The 26,238-nt window shown below is 42.8% G+C and overlaps 1 protein-coding gene across 1 annotated transcript in view; it reads right to left on the reverse strand.

Annotated features, from left to right (window-relative positions):
- Window positions 1-3,928: 3,928 nt before the first annotated feature.
- Window positions 3,929-26,238, reverse strand: part of CSNK2A2 (casein kinase 2 alpha 2) — a 31,381-nt gene continuing 9,071 nt past the window's right edge. Inside the window, exons 4-12 of the mRNA XM_040633088.1 lie at window positions 24,366-24,467; window positions 21,912-21,962; window positions 13,105-13,164; window positions 8,335-8,418; window positions 7,426-7,536; window positions 7,069-7,170; window positions 6,437-6,537; window positions 5,478-5,626; window positions 3,929-4,023 (exon numbers count right to left, since the gene is read on the reverse strand). Of these exons, the coding sequence (XP_040489022.1) occupies window positions 3,947-4,023; window positions 5,478-5,626; window positions 6,437-6,537; window positions 7,069-7,170; window positions 7,426-7,536; window positions 8,335-8,418; window positions 13,105-13,164; window positions 21,912-21,962; window positions 24,366-24,467 (837 nt within the window). The 3' untranslated portion in view covers window positions 3,929-3,946. The remainder of the gene's footprint in view (window positions 4,024-5,477; window positions 5,627-6,436; window positions 6,538-7,068; window positions 7,171-7,425; window positions 7,537-8,334; window positions 8,419-13,104; window positions 13,165-21,911; window positions 21,963-24,365; window positions 24,468-26,238) is intronic.

Consider the following 26,238-nt stretch of genomic DNA (forward strand, 5'->3'; position numbering starts at 1 on the left):
GGGTTAGTTTTTTAAAAGCAGGACGTTATGCCATCTTAGATTGATTAAGCTCGCTGATAAACTGGCTTCTCGTGTGCTCCTGTGCACCCTGCTTTTGCTTTTGGAAGGGCTTAGATTTCAATGACCTTCACTCTGCTCCGTTATTATCCACCCCTATTTATTTGTAGGAGGGAAGTTCGCTTTCTCCTGTGGGTGCTCATGCAGTAACACAGGTTTCTAAACAAATTGTGCGGTCTGAACTGGCATTATGGGAAACGGCTAAGTGGACTCTCTTAGAACCATTTCAATGCATATATAAAAATTCTTCCAATTGCTGCTTGTGTTCCCCAAATCGTTTTGCTTCCATCCTTAATACAGCACCTGGGAGAACCTAAGTCATTTCCCTGAGTAGGTGTGGACCAAGACCCATGGCTGCCAGCTCTCTCTGGGACTCAGCACCTGCCTCAAGGGCACCACCTTCCAGTCCCGCTGGAACCACTCCAGGCGCCATGCCCATCTCAGGACATAATTCCAGCTCATGAAGGTGGTGCCCCCTAACTCTCGAGAAGTCATGCTCCCTCCTAAGATTTCTGCTTTGACTGTTTTTCTTATTGGTTCCCTTCCTTTGAACCACCTCCTGCCTGAGCCCCCACGGCTTACAAGCTTTTCTGTCTTCTCCAGCCAAGCAGTCTGAGTCCCTCTCTTCTCTGCAAGGGAACACAGCAGCTTTGAGCCTGGTGAGCAGCGATGTGCTAGAGAATGTCTGTTAGACCTGGCGCGGCGGCCAGGGTGTAAGCGCCTCAGAGAGCCGCCATCGGCACTGCTGTCATTGGTGGGAAGACCCAGGAATGCTTGGTCTGCACTGTCCACTTGGCTTCTCCCACCCGGTCCCCTCCCTCAGGGACGGGACAGGAGCAGGCAGCTGATGCGATCCAGGGGAGAGTGAACTGCAAGCAAGCTGCAGATGGAAAGATCACTTGGCATCTCCTCAGTTCTGCTCTCACCATGGGACTTGTCAGCTGAAGCCAAGCCGTGCACTTACGCTCACTCGTGGCCCATCAACCCTGACAGACCAATCGGTATTTGGCATAGGAACTTTTTGTTCTCACCATACCAGGCCTATGTCGTAGAACACAGGCAGGACCTGAGATGATAATGTAACACTACCCTGTTCCCCACATTTTTTGCTTTTCTTTAGGAAATAACTAAGTCCTTATCATAGGCACTTTTGACTGGTTAAAGGTAACAAAGCAAACAAAATGGCTAATCAAAAATACTGAGATGAACTTCAGAAATAATCTGCTGGCCGAAAAGGATATTGGGTGGGTAAATACACCACAGCTGAGTCTAAGAGCAGACTCCCACTCATTCACACACACACACACACACACACACACACACACAAACACTCTCTCTCTCTCTCATCTTCTTTCCCTGCCCCCGCCCCCCCTCCACTTTTGGAACTCTCCATGACCATTTCCTAACCCAGGTTAAGTACTCCGAAATCTCAGGGGAGCTAGATACATCTGGACACAAAATGGCTCTGGAGATGGGTAAGAGAAAAGGTATGGACTGGACTCACTTCAGTCTGGGAAAGAACAACCTACAGTCAGCAGCCAGCCAGCTAGGTGTTAAGACCAGACTCAGAAAGGGGCGGGCATTTTAAACGCAGTCATGCTGTCTAAGGTAGGAGGAGAAGTGAAAGTACAGGCAGTGGAAAAGTAAACCGTGCACAGAAAGAAGAATTATGCCCGTGTCAGAGCCGCAGTCACAGAGCCCCAGGATAGGCAGGTCAGCTGTGTCTGCACCAACTAAATCATGATCAACGGAGAGAGGCAGAAGTCCATCCCTCAGCTGACTAGACTCCTCCAGATGCTTTCACTGCCTCTGGGAACCCGAGGGAAAGAACTGGGGTTACTACCTCACCAAGACCCTCCAGTGTGCTCCCTTTGCCTGGTCCAGGCAGGCAACTTAAAAAAAGTGGGGGGGGGAGAGGGGAGAGAATGAGTGACAGAGGCGGTGATGAGAGGGAGAGGTAGGGGGCAAAAAAGACACACAGCGGCACATCTCCCTGATAATTACCAACAGTGCTGCCTAGAAGGGCACATCAGAAGGCTCCTGCGGCCTGACATACCAATACAGGTCCAGCTGAGAGCTCATGCCTTGGCTTTCATTTTCAGGTAGAACAAATGTATACATCAATATACAGAATGTGCAATATAGGCAGGTAGTATTGGTATGAGAATCCTAACTGAATGGATTTTCTGGCTTTGGGGTCTTATTTTTAGTTTTCAATCTGTAAGCTCAACTCTAGTAAGAGTTTTATTTGCATTTTAAATTCCCACCGACCAAACGACAAAAATACAATCTACATTTAGAGATAGGACCTGCTACCAATACCAATACGATTTTATTGGAATATGGAATGTAAACAGATGTTTTCAAACAAACAATCTAACCTTATAAAAATGTATGGCATTATTAAATAGTTAATAAAGAAATCCTAAGGTCTGATGTGGGTAGACGCCTTGAGCTCTAGCCTACCTGTAAAGTCCCCACAGCTGTGGCATGGCTCTGCAGCTGGGGGAGGGGACTGCTTGCGAACCAGACTAGTGACAAGTCCCCAAAATGAAATCAGCTTGACTGTTTACTTCTTAAAGTAGAATCTAGCTTCCTTTGCTAACATGAAGGCTGGCACAATGGATCCCAAGCTTTAACAGTGGCTCCAGGAGCTCCAACTAACCCCCCAGGCTCCTTGTATGATGCTCTGCTCAGTCTTTGGGGAACAGGCTGGCCCTGCACACAACACCCCAGTCCCTGCACGTGAGGAGGACAGCCCTGCCATCATGTTCACATATGACCTCTCGGAGCTTCAAGATGCAGCTTACCCTGATTACAGAGGGAAATTGCTTCTCGTGGGGATAAAGAGGCAAAAAGGGTGGTGGTGGCGGGGGAGTACATTTTTCTCACCCGATAGGTCTTTTCTAAATACATTCTAATAGGATGTTTCTCTCATTCCCCAACCTGCCTGAAGACCGACTTTCCAGCTTCCATTATGGCTGTGACCAAAAAGTGTCTGTTTCAGACAGGTGCATGAAAACAGGCGCACACACTGGGATGTATGTGCTGGGAAATGGTGAGATTTTCCTTACAAGGCTGCAAAAGGAAAAAAAAGGCTACACGGAAAAAATAGCAACAAGATTTTATGGTTAGGCAAATCAACAAAGGTTACAGTGAGCTCCAAGTTATGCACTTCGCATCAAACTTTTGATGAGACAGATGGACCTGTTCACGGCATCACAAGGTTTCAAGTGATGCCTGCTGACGGCAAAGGGGCCTCTTGTGAATGACTGCAGTTTGCTCCCAAATGAATACACTTAGAAGAAAACTGCAAGGATGAGGTACATTTCCTAGAGAGCTCATGTCATAAAAAAATACATAAAACATGACTTTGTAAAAGAGCTTAAAAAAAAAAAAATACTGTCACTGTTTTAATATCTCCTTTTCGTAAATGAGGCTGGTGTGTCAGTACAGACTGCTGACGTTTTGCTAAAACTTGAGCCTGAATCTCACCAAAGGAAACCCAGACCACAGTGGAATAGATAGGAAGTCAGATATTCAGAGCTTGTTGACTGAACGGGTTAATTCAACAGTGGTCTCCTGTTAAATAAAAGTAAATGGACAACAACTCCGAGTCTCTCCTCTCCCATGCATTCCAAAGGGAGCGTTCCCTCAGATCCTGAACTATGTGCATCGTCACGCTGCCACAACGGCAGCTCCCTGTAGACTAGTACTGGGGGATTTCTTTCTTTTTGACAGACAGTTAGGTCTTTACTCTTCTTTGCATTTAGAAGGAATGACTAGAATTTCTTTCTATCACATTGTAGTTTTCCTTCAAGATTTGTGTTTGGTTGGTTGGTTTTATTGGCAAGCATCAATGCCGCATTACCCGTCGCCTTCCAAGTCTTCACCGGGCTGCCGTGAGGCCACTGGAAAGCACAGCATTGTCTGCAGAAGGCTGGGACTGCTCCTTCACCACGGGATCTGCAAAAAAACAGGATGGAAGTCAGCCGAATCTGGGCTGGAACGTGTGGGAGACACCATCACGACAAACCCCCTTCCACAGTGGGGTAGGGAGAGACAGACAGACTGATGGGAAAGCCAGGGTCAGAAGGACAAAAGAAATTACAGAACTAAGGTTAGAGAAAAATCAGACACTGAAAAATAATCAGGGGAATTTGCTCTTCTAGTCAACTCTTTCACTTCCCTCAGAGGGCAAGTTCAACTACAGAGACTCCTGGAAAACAGAGGCCCATGAACACTGACTTCCCACTGTTCAAAATCACTACTAATCTTCTTATGTGTTATTTTCCTTGAATACTAATGTCAGATCCAACCCCCAATTTCTTCAAATCATGTGCAGTAATGAGCACTTGGGAGCAAAGGAATGAAAAGAGCCATTAGAAGACCTATCAATTTTAAGCAACAGTTATTTGAAACACATTTTTTTTTTTACAGCAGATATGTATTCAGAAAAGTAGACGGATCATGAATTACATATTACAAACATCAGAATTCTTAATTGGATCTAACTCAAGGGTGAAAATAGCTTCCTGTGCCAGAAATTGGAAAGAGGACCCCTGAGTTGCACTTGTCTGAGGTCTAGAAGGACAAAGGGTAAAACCCTTCCAATTTGTTGTCTACTAATGCTTATGGGCCAGCGGGTTCAAGATTTGTATTATTCAAGTAAGATTTGCTTACTCTCCAGAGGAGAAGAAAAGAAAGGAAGATAGCGTACTGGCCAAGCCAACAGATAGGCTGAAGGTTTTCTTCTTGATTCAGAGAATGAGCTGAGATGGGTCCCATAACCTTTATCCCCAGTCTCCTCTGTGCCTGGACTAAATCATCTCACGTTGCCAGCAATTAAGGGGAAAGTTTATTTGAGACACACTTTATTGGGGGAGGAGGAGTGTACACATGTCGACAATAAGCAACCATAGGCACCGGATATATACACACACTTTGAAGGGAGACCTAAAAATTCTTTAACTGAGGTAGGATTTTAGTGAGGTTTTTCCACACCTGCTTTCCTTTCCTCAAATTCCTGTTATTTATTTAACTCATTTCCTTCTTTAAAAATATACTACAGTCACCTTATTTACTTTTAACTACTTGTTTTTCGAGGGGAAAATATCTTTGATTAGGTTTCCACACCGACGTAGATATCTGAAAACAATGTTTAGGTACTTGTGATCTATCAACTCAGGGCCAAGGGAAACGGTCCACAGACCACAGTCAAGGAGAGCTATGGGAGGGGGACAAGCAAACACCCCTGCAGGTCCAGACACGGAACTGCAAAGCCGTCTCAACAGTCTAGAACTAATGAGGCCAAATTCCAAGGACGATTCAATCCAAATACCTAGAATTCTCTTGACTGGCCTCAAAGATAAAGAACAGAAGAATTTTTTCTTTAATAAACTACACCCCTGGGCACTCACAGAAGTACGGGTGCTCCATGGCCTCTTTGGCAGTCAGTCTCTGTTGATGGTCGTATCGCAGAAGTTTGTCCAGAAGATCTAGGGCCTCGGGGCTGACGAGGTGTCTGTTCTCACTATGGATAAAGTTTTCCCAGCGTTTCCGTGAATGTCTGAGAAGGAAAGGCAAGCGTTAGTACTGAGATACTATTCAACAAGAATCCTGATGTTACTAGGGCTAAAGGCAACAAAATCTTAGAATACTGCACTGATTTCAAGCTCGTTAAATCTCTTCCTCACTGGTATCTGCCCCACCCCCCACAGGGACACCCGCAGCATCCTGAAACAAAAACCGTGCTCTCTGATACATAAAAGGAGCTAAAACTTCTATATCTGATTTAGAATTTGTGGCACCTTCTTAGATCATTTCTTATGCCTCAGGCTTTTAGTTCATTCTGGTGAGGCAAAGAGGTGACGGAGTTATTTTTGTCGCTCAGCAGAAATATTTAGAGCTAGCCTCAGAAACACAGAGGCCCCATAAAACACTGTTTGAAAACTGTCAACGCATTTTCTTTTCAACACTATTGCACTGTACCTGCAAATATGCTTTAAAGTTTGCTGCCCTGGAGAAAATCCATTACACAGAACAAGAAAAAAACTATAAATCTCTTACTCAAAGAAGAATCACAGCTTTCTAAGATTTTCCATTAAAAGAAGCATATGCTGTACCAGAAAGCTTTCTTCTGTAATAGGATTTTGTCTTCCATTTTCTACTGACTGACAGGTTACCTCTTAGAGAAGTACAATGCGCAGAAGACACATGTAAACAATGCCCAAATACCTCGAAGCAAGTTAAAAAAAAATACGGAGAAAAAAAGAAGGTTTCAATTTTGCTATGATTAGCAAGTGATCTTGGTGAACATTCCCGCTTCTGAAACGGCGTAAGTTAAAACCCTCGTTCCCTCTCCCTCTCTCTTACTTACTGTCCCAGGATATCGTTGAAGTGCGGATCTAGGTCTATGTGATACTTCTTCAGATACCCATACAGCTCATCTGTACCCAGAACCTTGGCAATGCGAACAAGCTGAAACACAAAACAAACTGACCAAATCACTGAGCACAGAGCTCACTGCAAGCCTGTGAGGACGCTGTCCCAAGGCATTAAGGGGCTTCCACATTACCGAGTCCCCAGGGACCAGATGCAGGCTGGAGCCTGGGGCCGACAGGCAGCAGACCCCACGACACGATGTTCACACAAAACAAATTTCCAATCTGCCTTTAAAATGGTAACAACTTACGACAATAATCTTCCAGAAGCTGACAATTACGGGGGCATCACAATCTAATGCCTACAGTCCGGTTCTGTTAGACAAGGACTGCCTGACTTCTTCACAGACTCACTCTGGAAGTTGGGCATAAGAGAGCTTTATCTGTCTCTACGTTTGGGGACATGGTAACCACAGACAAAATGTCATGAAACTCTGTACCCTGAAGAAAAACTTCTGTGCAGTCATCGAGTGATATTTAGCGGCTCGAGGATAGCATCCCTGTCATGGGACTCCACTTCCTTGGCCTAAGTCCCCACACGGGGAAGAGCCAGTCAGTGTTTGCTCACCTGGTCATAGTTGTCCTGTCCGTGAAAGAAGGGCTCCTTTCGAAAGATCATGCTCGCTAACATACAGCCCAAACTCCACATGTCCAAGCTGTAATCATACATCTGGGGAAATAAGGTCAGCCTGTCAGTGAAGGGTGTTACAAATGCGTTTCTGTGATCTGGATTTCTAGTCTTCAGTTGACCTTTGCACATATTTTAGAATTCAAAGGAAAAAAAAAACGTCACGGAGAAAAATCTGAAATTATCGCTCTGGGCTGGGGTTTTGAATATATCCAAACTGACTGACTAAACAGCAAATGAGGAGAAGCCCTAAGGAAACATACAAAGAAGGCGGAGGTGCTTGGCTAAGAGTTTTACCTGATAGTCCACGAGGAGCTCCGGGCCCTTGAAGTACCTTGAGGCTACACGGACATTGTACTCCTGAGCAGGATGGTAGAACTCTGCCAGACCCCAGTCTATCAGTCGCAGCTACAAACATGACAGAAACCGAACACGTGAAGGAGTGTTTCTAGACGCCTGTGCCTTAGAACAAGGCCACATCACATTAGCTAACAATTACATGGGCCACAAAAAAATGTTAGCAAGTGCACTGGCAAAAATAACTCAGCAACTGTGGGGGAGGTCACTTCTAGAGCAGAGCCCTCAGAATCTTATTTACTTTATCTTTTTAAAAATTTAAATGATCCTGGCTTATCATTCTCTTCAGATCAATCAAGCTTAAGCTTTTTACTCTGCGTCCGTACCCCTGGCACGTGGAACACACTCCCCCGTCATTAACAGCTTCCATTACAAGCTCTAGCCACACTGAGAGGGTTGGGCACCAGGCCCCAGTCCAGGACTGAAGCACTGCTCCAGCTTTTCATTCACCTCCTAGTAGCTGATGCGTTTACTCACCAACCAGGACAACCAGAACTGGATAGCAAAAATACGAGGGACCCAAGTGTACTTTTAAGGCCAGGCAGATTGATTGGTCTGAGGGCCATTAGAAGAAGCAGAAACCATCAGCTAGAGTTTCTTTTTGAGGCCCTCTAGAAAACCACGACCAAAATAAACAAGGGACTACAGTGAGGCTCGGCTGTCTACTTTCCTTGTGTACCATGCTTCTGCAAAGTAGAAAGCAACACCGGAGACTGAAGAGGTAACAGTAACACAAGTCTGCCAAAGAAAGTAGTACGGGTCTGCAGTACCACCTAGGTACTGGCCAGCGCTGTGGTCTGCCCTAGGCCTTCCACGGAAAGCCTTGTTGCTGCCTGGCTGCAATGGTACCTTTTTCTGTTGGTGATCTATCATGACATTGTGAGGTTTCACATCCCTGTGCATGATTCCCTTGCTGTGGCAGTAATCCAGAGCCTATTAGATAAGAAAGCACAGAGAAAAGTAAGCAAACCGTCTACCAACCCCCAATGCAAGCATATTATTATTTGTGACAGCTTGACTTGGATAGTCTCCCAAGGGGCAGCTTCCTGTCTGTAACAGAGGAGACGTGCTTCAGAAGGAACCCCTTGCTCTCTGTGCACACTATGCTGGCTGGTGGGAAGGGGGCTATGTTAGGGAGGGGACATGGACACTCTTCCTACTGAGGTGTTAAGTAGGTTACACTTCACCAGCCACCTAGATTTAGAAATCCTACATTAATCTATTGGTCTAACTCGATGGGTTCAAAACCAGATCTGGGAAACTCACTGGAGTCCCCTCTCATAGTGGTTCAAATGGCACGCAAGAGTCACCGTGGGGATGAAGAATGACATCCCAACACGTTGTTCAACGTGGCTTGTCTTTTAGCCCAATGCCCCCCCCATCCCCGTGGACTTTCGAGATTACCAAGTATTCTAGTATTAGTATTTTCTTTTAAAAACAACCCCTGAACCAGTTGGCCTTTAAGAATTCAATTTTTACTCTAAGGGAAGATATTGCTTCCTACAAGATAGATGATATACAGATTAAGATTTTAAGCATATAAGTCAGTGATTTCTTTTAGCACATTCAGAGTTGTGTGACCAGCACCACAGTCCAGTCTTGGAACTTGCCATCATCCCAAGAATTCCCCTTTAGCTTGCCTGTGATCAGTCTCCATTCCCCTTTGCTCCCTACCTCAGCCATAGCCACAAATCTGCTGTTACTACCGATCTGCTTTTTCTGGGCATTCATAAAGTGAAACAATACAATATACAGTACTCTGTCTTCTTTCCCTCAGCACAATGTTGCCGAGACTCAGCTTGTTCCTTCTTTCTTGCTGAGTAGTACTCCACTGCACGGCTGTACTAGCTGACGGACATCTGGGGGTTTCTAGTTTGGGGCTATTATGAATAATACTGCTTATAAATATTTGTCTCTGAGGGGACACAGGCTTTCATTTCTTTCACGCAGACTCTAGAGGGTCAAAGTGCTGAGCTGTCGGTTATTACATCACCCTTTTTAAGAGTCTGCCTTATTGTTTTCCAAAGTGCCTGCTCCATTTTACATGCCCAGGAGGCACATATGAAGGTTCCGGTTCGCCACATCTTGTCACTGGTTCATCCTTGGCATTATCTCCGTTCTGGTGGGTCTGAGGTGGGACCTCACTGTGGGTTTGAATTGTATTTCCTTACTGGGTGATCAAGTTGACATCCTGTATCTTCTCTGGACAAGCACTGATTCAAACCTTTTTTTTTTTTTTTTTTAATTCTTAGCCATTTTTATCTTTCACCATTTTTTCTTTGGGTATTTGCTTCTAATTCTCCCTTTGTGACCACAGTAACTATTAACATACATTTCAAATTAGGCTCTCTGGCTTGCCTTCAAAAGCACTGCAGCCTACCTGAGTGCCATGATTTCCTCCTTAGGTAATAATCACAGCAACCGTCATCTTGTGCTTCCTACTATGTGCTTGGCACTGAGTGCTTCTAGGGGAGTTTTCCACAGGAAAAAATTAGGGTTTTTCCACCTCGGCACTGCTGACATTTTGGACCAGATAATTCTTTGTTGTGGGGAACTGCAGGATGTTTAATAGAATCCCTGGCCTCTTCCCACCAGATGCCAATAGCACTCTTCCCAATTGTGACACCCAAAAATGGTTCCAGATTTTGCCAAACTGACCTGGTTGAGAACCACTGGACTAGGTCAGAGAATGATCCCTAGGATCAGCATTCCAGGAATAAACAAATTTTGCTTTCCCCAGACACAAAAAAGTAGACAGTGTATGATGCTTTATATATGAAGGTTTAAAAAAATAGCCACAACTAAACTATGGTGGTAGGAGTGAGAATAGTATCTTCAGAAAAGGAGATCCTGAAGAGAAGGGGCACATGAGAGCCTTCTGGGGTATTCATAATATTCTCTACCAGCCCTGTCCAGCAGAACTTTCTGCAATGACAGGAATATTCTAGATCTGCACTGTCTAATATGGTAGGTACTAGTCACATGAGGCCACTGAAATGTGGCTACTGTGATTAAGGAAAGGAATTTTAAATTTTAATTAAAATTTAAATAGCTACCCGTGGCCAACAGCTACTGTATTGGGCAGCATAGTACTATATAGATCTGGGTGAAGGTTTCACTTATGTAAAACCCCAAAAACCTGTACACTTAAGATTTATTCATTTATGGAAGTTCTACTTCAATTTAATTTTTCTCTTTGTTTTGTTTCACAACAACAGGTGTAGCGAGATTCCACAATGGCTTTGTGGCAGTGTCTTATGAAACCAGGGCTCCTGAGGACAGACCTCCCCGGATCTGAATCAGGAGACTGCACTGTGTACTCAGCAACCACTCCATAGCCCTAGCCTCAGTTTCTTCTACATTTTCTGTGAAACTGAAGATTTCCTCTTCTTCATCCCCATTTTGTCCCCCCAAAGAGAAAATTTAGCAAGTGTTGATTCTGTTATTTTGCCTAGTCTTTGCCCAAAGGAATGAACTAATTAGGACCATAATACCTGGGATGTGAGAAATACCTGAGGAGAGCAGACGCTGAACAAGTACAGGAAGGGAATTAATTCTTTTGCCAAGTTCACTAGTCAGACTCCCTGTGGAGTCGCTGACATGCTTTTAAATTCCTTGGGGGAGTTATTTCAGTTTCAAAATCGTATTATCTGACCATTAAGCATGAAAGACATTTTTCAAGCTTCATGTGGGGTTCTGTGCCTCATTAGCAGAAAGCATGCCCTTACTGTCTGCCACTGCCTACGGAATGCAGAAGGGATATCAGACACATGGTACCGTCTGAACTACCAGCCCGTGAAGACCTGCGTCATCGGGGTGTCTTCACCTGACCGAAGCACAACTGTGCTACATTACAATCTTCATCTTTGGTGTGCTAAGTGAAAACCACAAAACCTTAACACTTTACTTAAAAAAAAAATAATCGATTGTGAGATTTGGATTGCAGTTCTCACTGGGTGGATGCATGGGGTTCTCCGGAAAGCACTTCCAGGGAACCTGATAGCTCGTAAGGCCACAACACCGCAAACCTCTTCCCCACGATGCCTTCAAATCTGGAGGACACGCAGAAAGGTGTGATAAACCAAGCTCTACCTTCACATGTTTCTGATCTTATTGACAAAAGAAAGACCCATTAGTTCTAAGAGTGGACCCTTAAATCCACCACCTTGGTACTAATGACAAGTGGTCTGTTATAAGGGCTTCTAAGAAAACACATTTACCTCACAGAGCTAGTTCTTCAAACCCCCGTTCCCTAAACCTTATCCTTAATTAAACGTGGGATTTTGTTCAAGTAACTGTTCACAATCCCATCAAAACTCCATCTTGGCAATTTTCTTCAATAATGCCAATAACTTAGTCATCTCTATCTTTCAGAGGTTCTTAAATTGAGATCCACACCCCCCATAAATGTAATACTGTATGTAATATGTAATACTGTATATTTATTCATGCATTTTGGGGGGACTTTACACATTCTCATTAGATTCTTAATGATCCATGACTCAAAACAAATTAGGAGCCATTGGTCTATACCATTTTACAAGCCATTTTTGGAATTCCTTATCTAAGTGTTTACCTAGACAAACTAAAAAAGATCATTCCTCCATCAACCAGTAATGCTTCAAAATTTGCGTCTGGGAGATTACTAGATCTCCTAGAAGGACCACCCATCACCTCTCCCTGCGTGTCCAGGTCAGTCAAGGCTGCAGAGTAGGCTGGGAAGGGGATTATGAGTGATGGCCAGAGAAAGATGGCCACGAATGCCTGCCCTCCCAGTACGCATGTCCCTCCACACTGTGACATCAATGCTCTGCCCATCAAAAGGTGAAGTCTATTTCCCCACACTTTGAATCTAGGTTTGGCCAGGATTTGCTTTGGCCAACAGGCATTAGGAGACAATGATACAAGCAGAGGCTTGAAAAGTACTTACACATCAAACTTTGCCCTCTCGTGCTGTTAGGAACCCTGAGACCACCATGGGAAGAAGCAGCTTAGACTAACCCCTGCAGAAGGAGCCTTCAGCTATTTCAGCTATCATCCCAGATATGTGAATGAGGCCATCCTAGACCAATGTGCCCCAGTCAAGTTGCCCCCGGCAAAAGACTCACCCAGGAACCCACAGAATTAGAAGAAATAATAAATAATTTTTAAAAAAATTGTTAAGTTCTGGGTGATGTGTTATGCAGTGAAAACTAACAGTATTAATTATGCAGCAAAAAGAAAATCCAAGGACCAGTACAAGCTATGAAGAAGGAGGTTCTGATTTCTGGCATAATGTTCCTGGTATCTCTTGATGTGGCCATCTTTCTCAGTTCCACTCAAAGTTTCTATGTAAAGATCCCATGACAGAGATCTCAATGTAAGTTAAAACAAACCCCCCCCTGGGGTGCCCGGCTGGCTCAGTCAATAGAGCCTGTGACTCCAGATCTCAGGGTCGTGATTTCAAGCCCCATGCTGGGCGTGGAGCCTACTTAAAAATAATTAAAAGACAGAAATAAAAACCTCACTAAATTCTCTAAGAAGCAAGAAAGAGTCTGCCTGAGTTCTCTTCGTTCTCTCAAGAACTTCTCCTTCAACGAACATACCTGAAAAAGGTCACTGCTTATGAATGCCACTTACCTTAAGTAGCTCATACATATAAAACCGGATATCGAAGTCTGTCAGGATCTGGTAAAGTTGCTGAAACAGATTTCAGAAAAGAAAAAGTTACTTTAGTCTCATTGCCTCTTGTCACCCTAAATATTGGTCATCATTCTCTGTAAACTTACTGCTTAAGTCACTAAAGAACTCCAGGACTTTTTACCACCTGATCTGGAACAAATGAGAACAAAGACCAAGGAGAAGGGTGTAATACTTCTTTCTTTGTTGGGGTGGGGGGAAGGAATTCCAAGGGAGAGAAACATTTAATTCAATGCGGATCTTTTAAAAACTTGTTCAATGCTCCATGATTTCAACACCCCAAATTACATTATTATGAGATGAAGTCCAAGTTGTCCAATCGTCCTCATATCCTTACTACCCTTCAAACAAACTAACCCCACTAGAGCAGCACAGTGTCCGTTAGAGAACAAAGTTCTGAGTGGAGAGCAGAACTTGAAGAACTTCATCGGCCCATGTGGTAAAAAGCGGCAACACAGCCGATCTGCTCATCAAAGAAACAGGAGAAAAGTGACAGCTCTAGCCCTTGGAGATGGTAAAGAGACTTAACAGAGCAGTTGGGGAGTGAGAGAGAGAGAGAAAAAAGGAGAGAGACCGCTACTGAAAATGATTCCAGGCCAAAAGGACACACAAAGAGTTCTCATACTGGGACAAAGACACACCCACTGGGAGTCTTTTTTTTTTTTCCCATTTCTAGGAGACAGAGTAGCATTAATACATCCATGTTCATTAAAATCATCAGAAACTATACTAATACTATTATTTTTGGTAATCAGTTCCAAGTAGATCTGTTTCCCCATAAGTCCCAAGCAGCGCTTTCTGTAATATTACTCAGCACAACTTTATTAAACATACTTTGTTTCTTTATTGGAAGACTCCAGTGATAGAGGAGAGTTCCCTAAGGAGCACTGACGACCTATACAATGTGTCTGTGTGAGGCAGGGGAAGCAAAACTACACATCCCTATTTGTTTGTAGTTATAAGAATGATATAAAGACATAAATAAAACATGGCTTCATATATATGCGTGTGGGGGATGGACAGCTGGAGCACAGGGAAATAAAGGAGATTTTTTTCATTGCATACCATTTTATATTTTAGATCCATGTAAATACATTACCTGTTCAAAAAGATAAACAATTTGCCAAGAATAAAATTTAACATCTTCTAAGAACACTAGGATTTAGCTTCTTTCTCGAATTTCCCCTGTTGAATAAAAGTAATTCTCCCTCTAGCTTGGTAAAAATATTTGCCTTCATCAACCTCAGGCAGCAGCCAACTCAGGGCAGCGGAGGGAATGAGACCATACAGACCAGTCCGCTGGTGGTGCCTGGGCTGGGAACTACTCTGGGAACAGCAGCACACACACGCTACCACTTCTGCTCAGGAGGAATTCGACTGCGTAACAGCCAAACATCCAACTGTCCTGTTCTCCTCCAGCTCTGCACAGCAAGGAAGGCTTCCCAGCCAGCATACCAACAACCCGCATGTACAGACCCAGGCTGAAGATACCATTTCTGTGGGTGTCAAACCAGCTCCTCCTCTGAGAATTAAGGAGATCACTCCCAGAGACTGTGCCAAGTTGAACCTCAAGTCAATAAACAGGCCACGAAAGTGAAGCGAGCATTTTCTAACCCTCAGAGGGTTGGACTATTTTATTACCAGAGAACAAATATGGGCTATTTTATCTTTTGGACTTTTATCTGTGGAAGGCTTTCCTCTCCTATCGTGCGGTATCTATACGAAGCATCTGTGTAAATGGTGTTAAGGCATGACAATAAATGTCCTTGGACTGCCAACATGATATTTCTAGCTACTCCAACCAATATCAATTTTATGTAACATAAAACACTAAATGAATATAGTGGTTAGGCCTAATACATTATGAAGTCCCAAATGACAGGCTGACATTCACTCTCACTTCTCAGGAGCTCTGGGTAGGAGGAGACCCAACTACATCTGTAACATTTTACCACCTGGGCCTAAAACTCAGGACTCACCAGGGTCCACAGTCTGGCTTCTTCCGACTTCTGCAGCTCTGTCTCCATTGCTGCCCCCGGGAGTCCCCAACTCCATTCTTCCTTCTCCAGTGTCCCAACTTCCCACGATTCTAGAAGACCCCGCCCCTCTCCCTTAGCCAACAGTGGTCCCTTCCTTCTCTGAATCCCCTGGCTATTTATTTGCCCTTTGGGGTGTTCAGCGGACACGGACAGCAGTCGTGTCCCCAGAGTTAATGTTCCTCACTCAGGTACTTGCAGTGACCTGAGGTTCTCAAGATAACCTCACTTGGCTGTGAGCAACAAGGGGCTGCTCCACTCTGCCCGCACACCAAGTCTCATGCCAGCATCCCCACATATCAGGCCACACACGATGAGGGAAAAATGGGTGCTGTGGCTGGTGGTAGTCACCAACTTGCTGACTCAAGATCTTTGCTTTCCTTCCCCCAAATATACAAGGGGCCACCATACAACCTGGTCCATATTCTAAGTGCTCGGATAACAACAGCGGAGAAGCATGTGTGGTATACACCCACCCCATCGATGGTGGCTCTCAGCTTGCACCCAGAAGGCAATCGATTAATATTTGTCTTTGATAATGTTCACCAGTCAATGGAACAATTTTAAAACTGTCTTCCAGGAAACACAAGTGTGAAGAGTCCATGACAAGTTATAAAGGGAAATTTCACAAGAACCACACTTTCCTCCATTCTTCTTGGCCAGCTATGTGGAGAATACTGCTAACCAACCAACTGCAAAGTGTTGGCAGGAAGTTAGCTTTGCTTATATTTTCATGAAATAAGTGACTTATTGAAAGCAAAACAAGCCTATGCTTCCCAGAAGATTACAAAGGTGTTGAGGAAGAAACTATTCACCAATCCCAGTTTGGTTCCAAAGCCTCAAAACACACTGGCCTTTTCTCAGAAATCAGGCCTACTCCAGGACTGCTCAAAAGGCCCAAGGTGGAAATATCCTGGGACTTTTTACTAACCTCGGAAAGTCTGAGGAGGACAATGGAAAAAAGGCAATTTGCTCAACAGCCTCAGAACCCCCTTGGTCTAAGACCACCACCCAGAACGGAATGGCCCCACGTGGGCCTCGCTCTCGCTGTGTACTCGTTGCTCCTCAGAGACTGTGCGTGCGCTTCGGCTACAATCACGATCAACTATAGGCTGCAGGGCCCCATCTCTGAGGACTGTCATTCAGCAGGACCACAGGGCTCAGGAAGGTTGCCGGCCACACGTGGGAATCACCAACACAGCAAACTCTCACCCTGCACACAGAGCTTGCAGAGTCCCTCACACACACAGCTCAGTCTGTGTCCAGAAATCCCAGTGGTCCCCACTCAGGAAGAAGAAAAAGCGGGGCAAGTGGGATATAAAGTGAAAGGTGCTTAATGCAGTCGTCACCAGTACTGGCATTAACACAGAACCCCAAGATCCAGAATAAAACCAAGGTCAATATTTATAGAAATTTAAGGAAGCAGAACAAATTACTAATCAAAGTTATTACTAATCACTTGAACATGTCTTATAAAGAAGATCCTCCCACCCTCACCTCTCAGGGAGTGATTGAGAAATTCTCCACAGAGCAATATGGGTCTACTGTCTTCTCAAATGGAGTCTACTCAGGATGCCTTACCAATCTTTAACATGTCCAGGTGATACATTTTGCTTAAAATGTGTATTCATTTTTATTTATACCCTTACAAAAGCATAGAAAATTGAGAAGCATGTCTCAGTAGAAACTTTTTCTACCGCAAACTATATTTTAGCTTCCTTGAGACAATGTCATGTTTGAGAGTGCTCTCTCAATGAACTGTTCATTTCAACTAATAGAGAGACGGGCTTTTCCTATGCCTTTGTTTGGAAGTTTTGTCCTTTTTTCTAAGTGTCACGATGTATTTTTTATGATCGTTTTGACACATATGAAACATAACTGATGATTTCAAGGAGAAACTGGCCAAACCAGTAAGGCCATAGCTGATCTGAACTAAATTAACAAGTTTGATATAAAAAATGGCCGTGCACTGAAGTCACAAAGCAATCGTCAACACAGTCCAAATAACCAGCATTATATAGGTCATGTTCCTCTGGACACAGCACAGCCAAATTAGGAATCAACAATAAAAGAGTATTTTTGTTGAAAAACCATGTGGCGGGGCGCCTGGATGGCACAGCGGTTAAGCGTCTGCCTTCGGCTCAGGGCGTGATCCCGGCGTTATGGGACGGAGCCCCACATCAGGCTCCTCCGCTATGAGCCTGCTTCTTCCTCTCCCACTCCCCCTGCTTGTGTTCCCTCTCTCGCTGGCTGTCTCTATCTCTGTCAAATAAATAAATAAAATCTTAACAAAAAAAAAAAAAAGAAAGAAAAACCATGTGGCTCCTCCATTGCATTATTCACAAACATACAGATATGCGGGACATTCCTAGGACAATAACTACCAGGAAACTCTTGACTATGAACTCTGTACTGTGTATGAGATGGCATTATCATAGAAGTATTAAATGTCTTAAGTGTACTGATAGTATTGGCAGGTACCAAAAGGTCCTACCTAGTTCCAGGGCTAGTATATTTAGGAGTGAAGTATCATGATGCCTACAATTTACTTTGAGATGATTTCAACAAAAAGAGATAAAGAGGGAAGGGAGGGAGAGGGAGGGAAGAGAACAAACAGCAAATGTGGTAAATATTAGCAACTGGTAAATCTAGGGGAAAAACATGAGGGTATTAATTACATTATTCCTTCCCATTTTCAGTAGGTTTAAAATATTTCAAAGTACAAAATCTGGGGAGAAAAACCCAAATCCACAAGTTTGGAATGTGTATTTCTTCTTTTTTTAAAATAAAGACTTTATTTGAGAGAGTGCGCATGTGCCCACATGTGCCCACGTGCAGGGGAGGAGCAGGGAGAGAGGCAGGGAAGGATGAACCGACTCCGAGCTGAGTGCCGAGCCTGACACAGAGCTCTATCCCAACACCTGAGATCATGACCTGAGCCGAAACCAAGAGTCAACCGACTGAGCCACCCAGGTGCCCCTGGAATTTGTACCTCTAATTTGAAAACTATACAGAAGTGAGTTCCATAACCACGGAATGTAGCTAAGGCGGTGCTTGGGGTTACACAGACTTAAATCCCACCTACCACCAATCAAGAAAAATAGAAACACATGAAATGAGCAGACTTTGACTCAAGAAGTTAGGGGGAAAACAATGAAAACCCAACAAAAAAAATAGGAACAAAGAAGAGAGGAAGAAAGAAAATAATTAAGATAGGAGCAGAAACAAGGAAATAGAAAAAACAAAAACATTTGAGCAATAAAACCAAAAGCTCGTTCTTTGAAAATATTAATAAGAGAGCTCTCTAGCAATACCAGTAATTTTTAACAAGAGAGAAAAGGCACAAATAATGTTGAAAATGTAAATGAAAACATAATTACAAACATATTAAAGTTTCTAAGCCCTGAGAGAATTCTATTAACAACTTTACGTAAATAAAATTGAAAGTGGACAACTTTAGAAATAGATATCGTCCAAACAAACTCACAAAGAGATGAAAGACCAGGATAAACCCTTCACTTATACGTATGTACATTGTGAAAAGGAAAGTATAGTCCAAAGTCTCCCTTCCCTCCCAAAAGACAAGTAGATAATCCCTATTTCATATAAACTTTCAGAGACTAGAAAGGAAAAGCTGCCCAACTTATTTTATGAAGTTAGGAATAATCAGGAGTCGACGATAAAAGGAAATTATGAATAAAAATTTATGACCACTTACATCCATACAAAATTCTGAAAAGAACAGGCTACAGGTTGGATCACTGCTGATTCACCTCTGATATTAAACCTGGGACAAACCTCCCCTGAGCGGTACCTTAAATCCAGCTATAATACACTTAATCAGTAAAATGAAATAAATAAAAACAAGGTTTCTAATAAATTAGACAGACACAGGACACAATAAAAAGCCTGAAGGGCACGAGGGCATTAAACTAGCTGATTTCCCTATTTGTGGCCTGTTATACTATCAGGAGCAGAAAACGACCATCTTGTCAGGATTTGCTCTTCCAAAACCTGCATCTGCTCCCTGGTATTTAACAATCCTGTAAGCTAACTGAAACAGCAGGGCTTGCCTGACCATGCGCAGGCCTCCAGATACGGCAGAGCACACACCCCCTACCCCCGCTTCCTCCTGAAGCTTCTCTAACATACGGTAAAAGGAGTGGGGCTTGGGGGACTCACTCACAATAACTAAGAGAATGGGAGAGACGACATTTTGAAGCAAGACAAAAATGTCCAACTGACAGAGCAGACCAAAAAAAGCTGAAAATTCTGCCAAGAGCAGAGGGGGTCCAGAAGCAGACAACCGCATACGGAAGAACTACAGAAAGGCTCAGGAATCAGTGACCCCAGGGATCAATGAAAGAGAGTCACCAGATTCAGCTGAAAACAGGAAAACAAGTTTAAAACATCACACTGAAAATGGGGAATTACGTGAAAGTAATATTCCCCACGGGCTCCTCCGCTGGGGCCGGGAGGCCCGCAGCCAGGCTTGTATCCTCCAGGAGCTGACACCAGTCATCAGTAATTTCATGACTCTAAAAAGTAGATAGTCAAAAACCGTAACATTTCAGACAACTGTAACAGAGACAAAAAACAAGAATACACACAAAAAAGAATTTGAAAGAAAAACCGAGAAAAGAACACGAAGAAGAAAACATCACGGGGCGGGGGGCAGGGGGAAGGAATCCACACATTCTCAGTGAGAAAATAGAAGATACTACATAAAAGAACCGATACTACTTTTAAAAGTTCTGAGAACAGAACAGAGCTAAGAGATGAAGTCTAATATTTGAATGACTTCTAGAGGGTGAGAACAAAGAAGAAAGGGAAGAAAATCAAAGAATGTTAAAAATATTGTTCTAAAACGGAAGGACATGAGTTTCTGGATTGAAAACGCCCAGCAAGTGTCCAGAACAAAAGATGAAAGTGACCCATTCGAAGGAACATCATTGTGAAATTTCACAGACTGTGACTGAAGAGAAAATCCTAAAAGCTTTCCAAAGAAGAAACCAAAACCAAAACCAGATCACATAAGGTGAAACCAGACGGCTTCAGTGGTAAAACTGGAAAATTCTCCTCAATATTCTGAGAAACTTATTAGTTACAACCCAAAATTCTATGCCATGGCGAGTACATTAATTGGAAAGATAAAATTAAAACGTTTTCAGATATGCAAGCCTCAAAAAACATGAATTCTCCATGGCCTCTTTCAGGGAAGGCCCTAGAGAATGTGCCATTACAGCATCCCTTCGAGAGTTAAGATGCAAAAGAAATAAGATTTCTCCAGGGAATTCAAAATTCCTGCTAACCGATCTTCTGCAGGCTGTTAAATCAGCTGTCAATTTAAGAAACACAAAATGCTGATAAGAAAATTTTATGTGTGTGGCCAGACAACTGGTAAAAACTCATTAAGGAAGCGGAAGCATTTAAAACTTAGGCATTTCACTATGAAGTCTCATTAAGACCAGCTTTTAAACTTTTGGTATTTCAGAAAATGTTTGATTTCATTAAGAAATGCACACACATTCCCACTCGTGTATGTACACCTTGATAAGCTTGGGTCATTCACAGCAAAAGTGGGATCAGCCATGTGTCTCGGCAGAGAACTCTACTAGCTAAGCGCTGTGAGGCTGATGTAAACATTTATACCCTAGTTCGGAGCTCACTGCTGACTTCACCTTTAAGGAGTCACACTAACAAGGAAACTTGTTACACATGGAAAAGCTACACTGTATATAAAATTTGCTTATTGTTTCATAAATTAGAATATCCACCTTTACGTATTTTCCACTAATTAACCTTATTTCAGAGTTGTTTTACAGTGATTACCTAAGAAAAATTAAATGTGAGATAAAGCTCTTTTCTTTGCACCCAAAAGCTTCACTCCTGATACCGGCATCTTTGAACTGCTGATGTGGTTTTGGCCCTAACTTCCATCACAACAAAATCACAACCCTTTTATTCACTCACCGTATTATAATCACCTAAAAGTTCTCCAAACACCCCTCAAAATCAACACCAATATCTTGTTCTTATATTGGTTTTCATATTATGTTTTACCATGTTCAGAATAACTGGCCCCAAAAACCTTACCAGAAGTTAAGGTTGCAGTTTCTGAACAACAATAAAAACAAACTCATGAAACACCAGCTTAAAACCTTGCTTTTAGAAGAACACTTCAAGTCTAAACTAATTTGCATTATAAATATAAGAAAAGTAAATAACCTAGGACAGGGCTTTTCTAAAGCGCAGCTACACTTAACTAGCTTTTCTGTGTCATTTGCTTTGTCTACAGTGTTCCGTGAATACACACACTCTGACAGCTTGAATCCCATGCCCTGCTTTTCACAGGAGCCCTGTATCCGTTTATCACTTCCTATCAGCAAGAAAAGATTCCTATGCAAATCAAATATCTACCTGAAATGATGTTGTCTGAAACAGGAGTGCTATAGATGAGGCATTAGCTTAGACCCAGCCCAGCAGCTATTCCCAGAGTAAGCAAACGGTGATGAGTAATTTCACCAAATACAAGAACCCTACCCACTTTCGGCATCCTATACTCATGCGGGTAAGGAATCCGATTTGTTACTTCCCACTCTCACCAATGACTTTTCCTGGCCCCCTCCTGTTCTGCAGTATCAACAGTACTTATCACCACCTGCCCATCCCCCATTAACCCCATGCCAGAAAGAAAAAGCATATACGCACCTTAAAATCTGTATTATTGATATATTCAAATACCAAAGCTGGTGTCTTTGACTGCAAGAGAGAATAGTAATGCCTTATAAGTATTCAAACAATAAACGTGCTTTCCTTCTGTCGTACTGATCCATCCCCAAATCCCACTTAAATGAAAAAGAGATTCATTCATCAGGGAGAGCCTATTAAGAAAGTATCCTCTTGAGACTATTATGTGTCTGGAATTTGCTTCGAAATAAGTGGGGTTGGTGGGTGGTGGGAAAGTGGGTGGCAGGGAGATGAAACAAAGTTGGCCACGAGTTGCAGCCCTGCTAAAGTTGAGTGATGTGTGCACGGAGGTTCGTTATCTTATTCACTTTACTTTCGTAAATGGTTGACATTTTTCGTAAGGTTTTTCTTTTCTTTCTTTCTTCTTTTTTTTTTTTTTTAAAGGAGATGTATTTTCTGACCAACCTGTCAGTGGTCCTGGCACATTATGTGAAGAATTATACTCTGCAGTGTTCCAGTCTGCCAACCACAAAGGAGTGACGTTTTCATCTTGGTTTAGCAAGCCAGATGCATTTTACAGAATTATCATACGTCTTTGGAATCTATCATAGGCCTTTTCAGAATCCAAAAGGAAAATATCTATGATTATCAGTAGGCTATAATGTGAAATTATTGCCTTGGCTAGAGACACTAGAGAATGTCTCAATTTACAAAGTAGATGTGTTCCTCCCCGCAAAAAAAAAAACAAAAAAAAAAACCATACATAACCAAGTATTTCTAAAGTGCTCTAATATTTAATGCAATGGAGTACAAAATGTCTAATATTTCCTTGTATAAATTTTTCAAATGTCAGATTTACTTAAGTAAGGTAAAATAATGCTCATTAGCAGTAATAAGCTTTCAAAATTGGGAGAAAAGCAGGGGCTTAAAGGGTTATAGAAAGAAAATCACCTTGGAAATCTTTATGGCTGGGAAGTTTTGCTCAAGGAAGCAGGTGAAAGTTACCTAGGAAACAGGGCCCAGTACGTGCACACGGGGCTTTGTCAGAATGAGCAGCAGTCCCGGCAGCACTGGTCAGAGGGTTCCTCACTAGCCCCAAGGGGGTGGGGCTTCGTCAAGACCACCAGATCTCTCTACTGCCTGGAAGTGAGCCCATTTCCCTACAGGTTAGAGGAGAAGGGCTCCCCTCCTTGGTTTTCATCCAATTTTAATTTACTTGTGTTCCATATTATATAAAACACACACATGCCTTAAGCAACACATTACGGTATCAGTAAGACAAGTATCACGAGTTTTGTTAACTTAAAAAAAAAGACAAAATGCAGAGGCCCCTGGTACAACAGTAACATGTACTGGCTCACACTGCAGGCCATTTTCAAAGATGATGGGAGTCCAGAGTTAGTCATTCTAAAATCGATCTGAGCTCCTCAGGCTGGGACATATTTTTAATGCCAATTAGCTAGAAGCTAGCATACAAGCATTCTTCTCAGTCTTTTTAGGGTCCCAAAGGCAAAACTTTCCTGATTCTTTAGTTCGATGATACCGTGTAATCTTGAGCAAATTACTGAACCTCCCACAGCCTTCAGTTTTCCTATGTGTACAATGTAACAATGTGGCCAATTACAGCACCTACTCCAGTAGATTGCGGAGGACTGCCCTGAGGTCCAGAACAGTGCCAGCACACAGTAAGCAGTCAATGCATGTCATTTCTCTATGATGTCTTCAGCAGAGAGAAGCAAAGACCTACCTCTTCATGGAAAAGCTAGCATGGGAGGATAGGAAAATAGGTGAGGTAGCACAGACGAAGACCAGAAATGCCATGGGAGGTGGGTACATAAAAACTAGCTAATCATAAACACTTAAGTTACTCCCCAACAAGAGAAAACAAAATTAAACAGCACATCTAAAATGGCTACAAAGTAAGCATTTTTAACAAAAATAGTTTAGTATATCAGCATCTACAACGGTGAGCCCCAGGGGTAGACTGAATTAAAGCCTAGTATGAGAAACAGCAAGATGCCTTCCTCAAAGGGTCTGTGGGGCTGTGATCTCTATGCCAGGTGTCCACGTGCACATATTTGGTACTTCCTCCGGTAAGGCCAGACTTTCAGATGTCAGGCTTACTTAAGCGAAGCAAAGTAAGGCAAATTGGTAGTAATAAGCTTTCAAAATTGGGAGAAAAGTAGGGGCTTAAAGAAGACGTTCCGCAAACATTTACAGGCTGAATCAAAGCGAGGTGATAACCCTGGGACAGGGATTTTTCTATACACACTTTAAGGTTCTATAAAAGTGGTGGCGGCTACTTCATCTTTGGGCCATCATTTTTTCTGGTTTTCAAAACTACTCGGTAGTAAAGATGAACACAATCATTCCCACTATGTCATAATGCTTCTCATTATTTTGACATTCTGTGTCTCACCACACATTCATACACCCACTCACTTTCTCCTTCTCCCCCAACCATCAGGCACCTACCACAGGGTCCTTCACAGTGTCAATCAGCTTAATGATATTTGTTCCACCACGAAGGTTCTCCAGAATCTTAACCTCTCGTTTTATCTTCTTTTTCTTCACTGGCTTAAATACACAAGAGTAATCGGAAGTGAGATTCCTTTTGAAGTTAATAAACAAAACCTTAAAACAACGTCACCTAATCAAGTGGCTAATGCGTTATCTTGCACACCGTGTCACGTTAGAGGGAGTGTCTAAATTAGAAAAGAGAAATCAAGATAAAAATGGGGCCTGCCCTTGAGAACGTTTAAGATCAAGTTAAATACAGGCTCATATAGCATATGTGTCAGATCTTTAGGTAGTTACATTTAGGGCACTTACAGATTTCAAACACCCATGTCATACTTTAAAAATAAAATGCTTTCTAGATAACTGCCAAATGGAACGCGTGTTATAGCTCTGAACAGCTGTATATCATGCACTTGCAAATGGAAGAACTGAAACAAAATGGTGAGACACCTGCTCTTCCAAAGCGTTACATGTAATTTTGTCTTCCAGGAGCGAAGACCAGTTCACTGACATCAAGTTACAAACTTGTTTCCCAGCTGCTGGCTCCCATTTCCTGTTGCCACTCCCATTTCCTCAACATCTAGAATCTGAAATCAGCACAGAGCCACTAAAACTCCCCAACACATCCCACTCCTAAAGAAAGAGATGATGGACTAGCAAAGGAGAAAACGGATCTCTGATCCAGTACTGACTGGAAACCTCAGCTACTTGCTAACCTTTCCATCTGCTGGATAGAAAAATTAAAGATGGCTATCAGAAATACTAGCATTACATGTGCTATTTACATGTGAATTTAAAGAATGTAAGTAGTTCTGGAACAACAGTCACATCCCAATCAATTACGTTTTATAAAGTACTTAGAACACGTGACTGGCATGTTGGAAGCACCCAATAAATGAAAATTTATTATTTATTATTTCATGTTTTTAGTTAGTAACAAACCACAAAATTCCTATGTAGTGGACTCAGCCTAGTTGAACCATTTGCCCAAGGTCCCACAGCTGACAGTGAAAGGTGGGGGCAGGACTGGGAATCTAGACAGTGACTCCGTAGGCCTCCATCTCGGCCATGGTGCTCTCATTTCCCAAGTATAGCTATGAGAGAAAGGGAACTAAGGAAAAGGAGTATTCTATCACTAAGGCGCTGGACACTTTTCTGATAGCACAGGCAGAGTCCAATGGGTTTTCGATGAAGTAAGATTTTAAAAGCCTGCGTGTGTGTGGTGGTGGGAGGGGAGAGATACATACATAGGCCAGAGACACCGTCATCTTTTGTTGGTCACTAAGCTACAGCTTTGAACACATAACAAAACAGAGGGAGATTATGAAACACAGAGCACCTGCATCACCTCTAACGGGGTGCTTGACTGACAGGCTGGAATCTAGCTGCATTCTTCCAAGCCAGCTGCCACACTCATGTCCACTCCGCTTTGTCAGGGTTCCCAGGAGAGTAGATCTGGCTACTGTGTCTCTCTCCCACTTCCACTTAGGAATCAAACTCACTCCCTTTTTCGTAATTAGGGAGCTCAATACTTAGGGGAAATAAAGGACTCAAACATGAAGTACAACTTGATCAAAAACAAAAAACAAAAAATAAAAAACAGCCAGAGAAGGACATACTACAAAATAAGTAAGCTTCAAAAATGTCAATGTCAGGAAACAGATTGAACAACTGTTCCAGATTAAAAAGATAGGACAACTGAATGTAACACATGACCTGGGATTTTCTTTTGCTATAAAAACATTATATGGACAATTGGCAAATGAGAACAGAGGCCGGAGATTAGCTAACAGCATTGTATCAATGTTAGTTTCTGATTTTTGATCAT

Source organism: Ursus maritimus, unplaced genomic scaffold, assembly GCF_017311325.1.
Source record: "Ursus maritimus isolate PB19 unplaced genomic scaffold, ASM1731132v1 scaffold_19, whole genome shotgun sequence".
Lineage (NCBI taxonomy): Eukaryota > Metazoa > Chordata > Mammalia > Carnivora > Ursidae > Ursus > Ursus maritimus.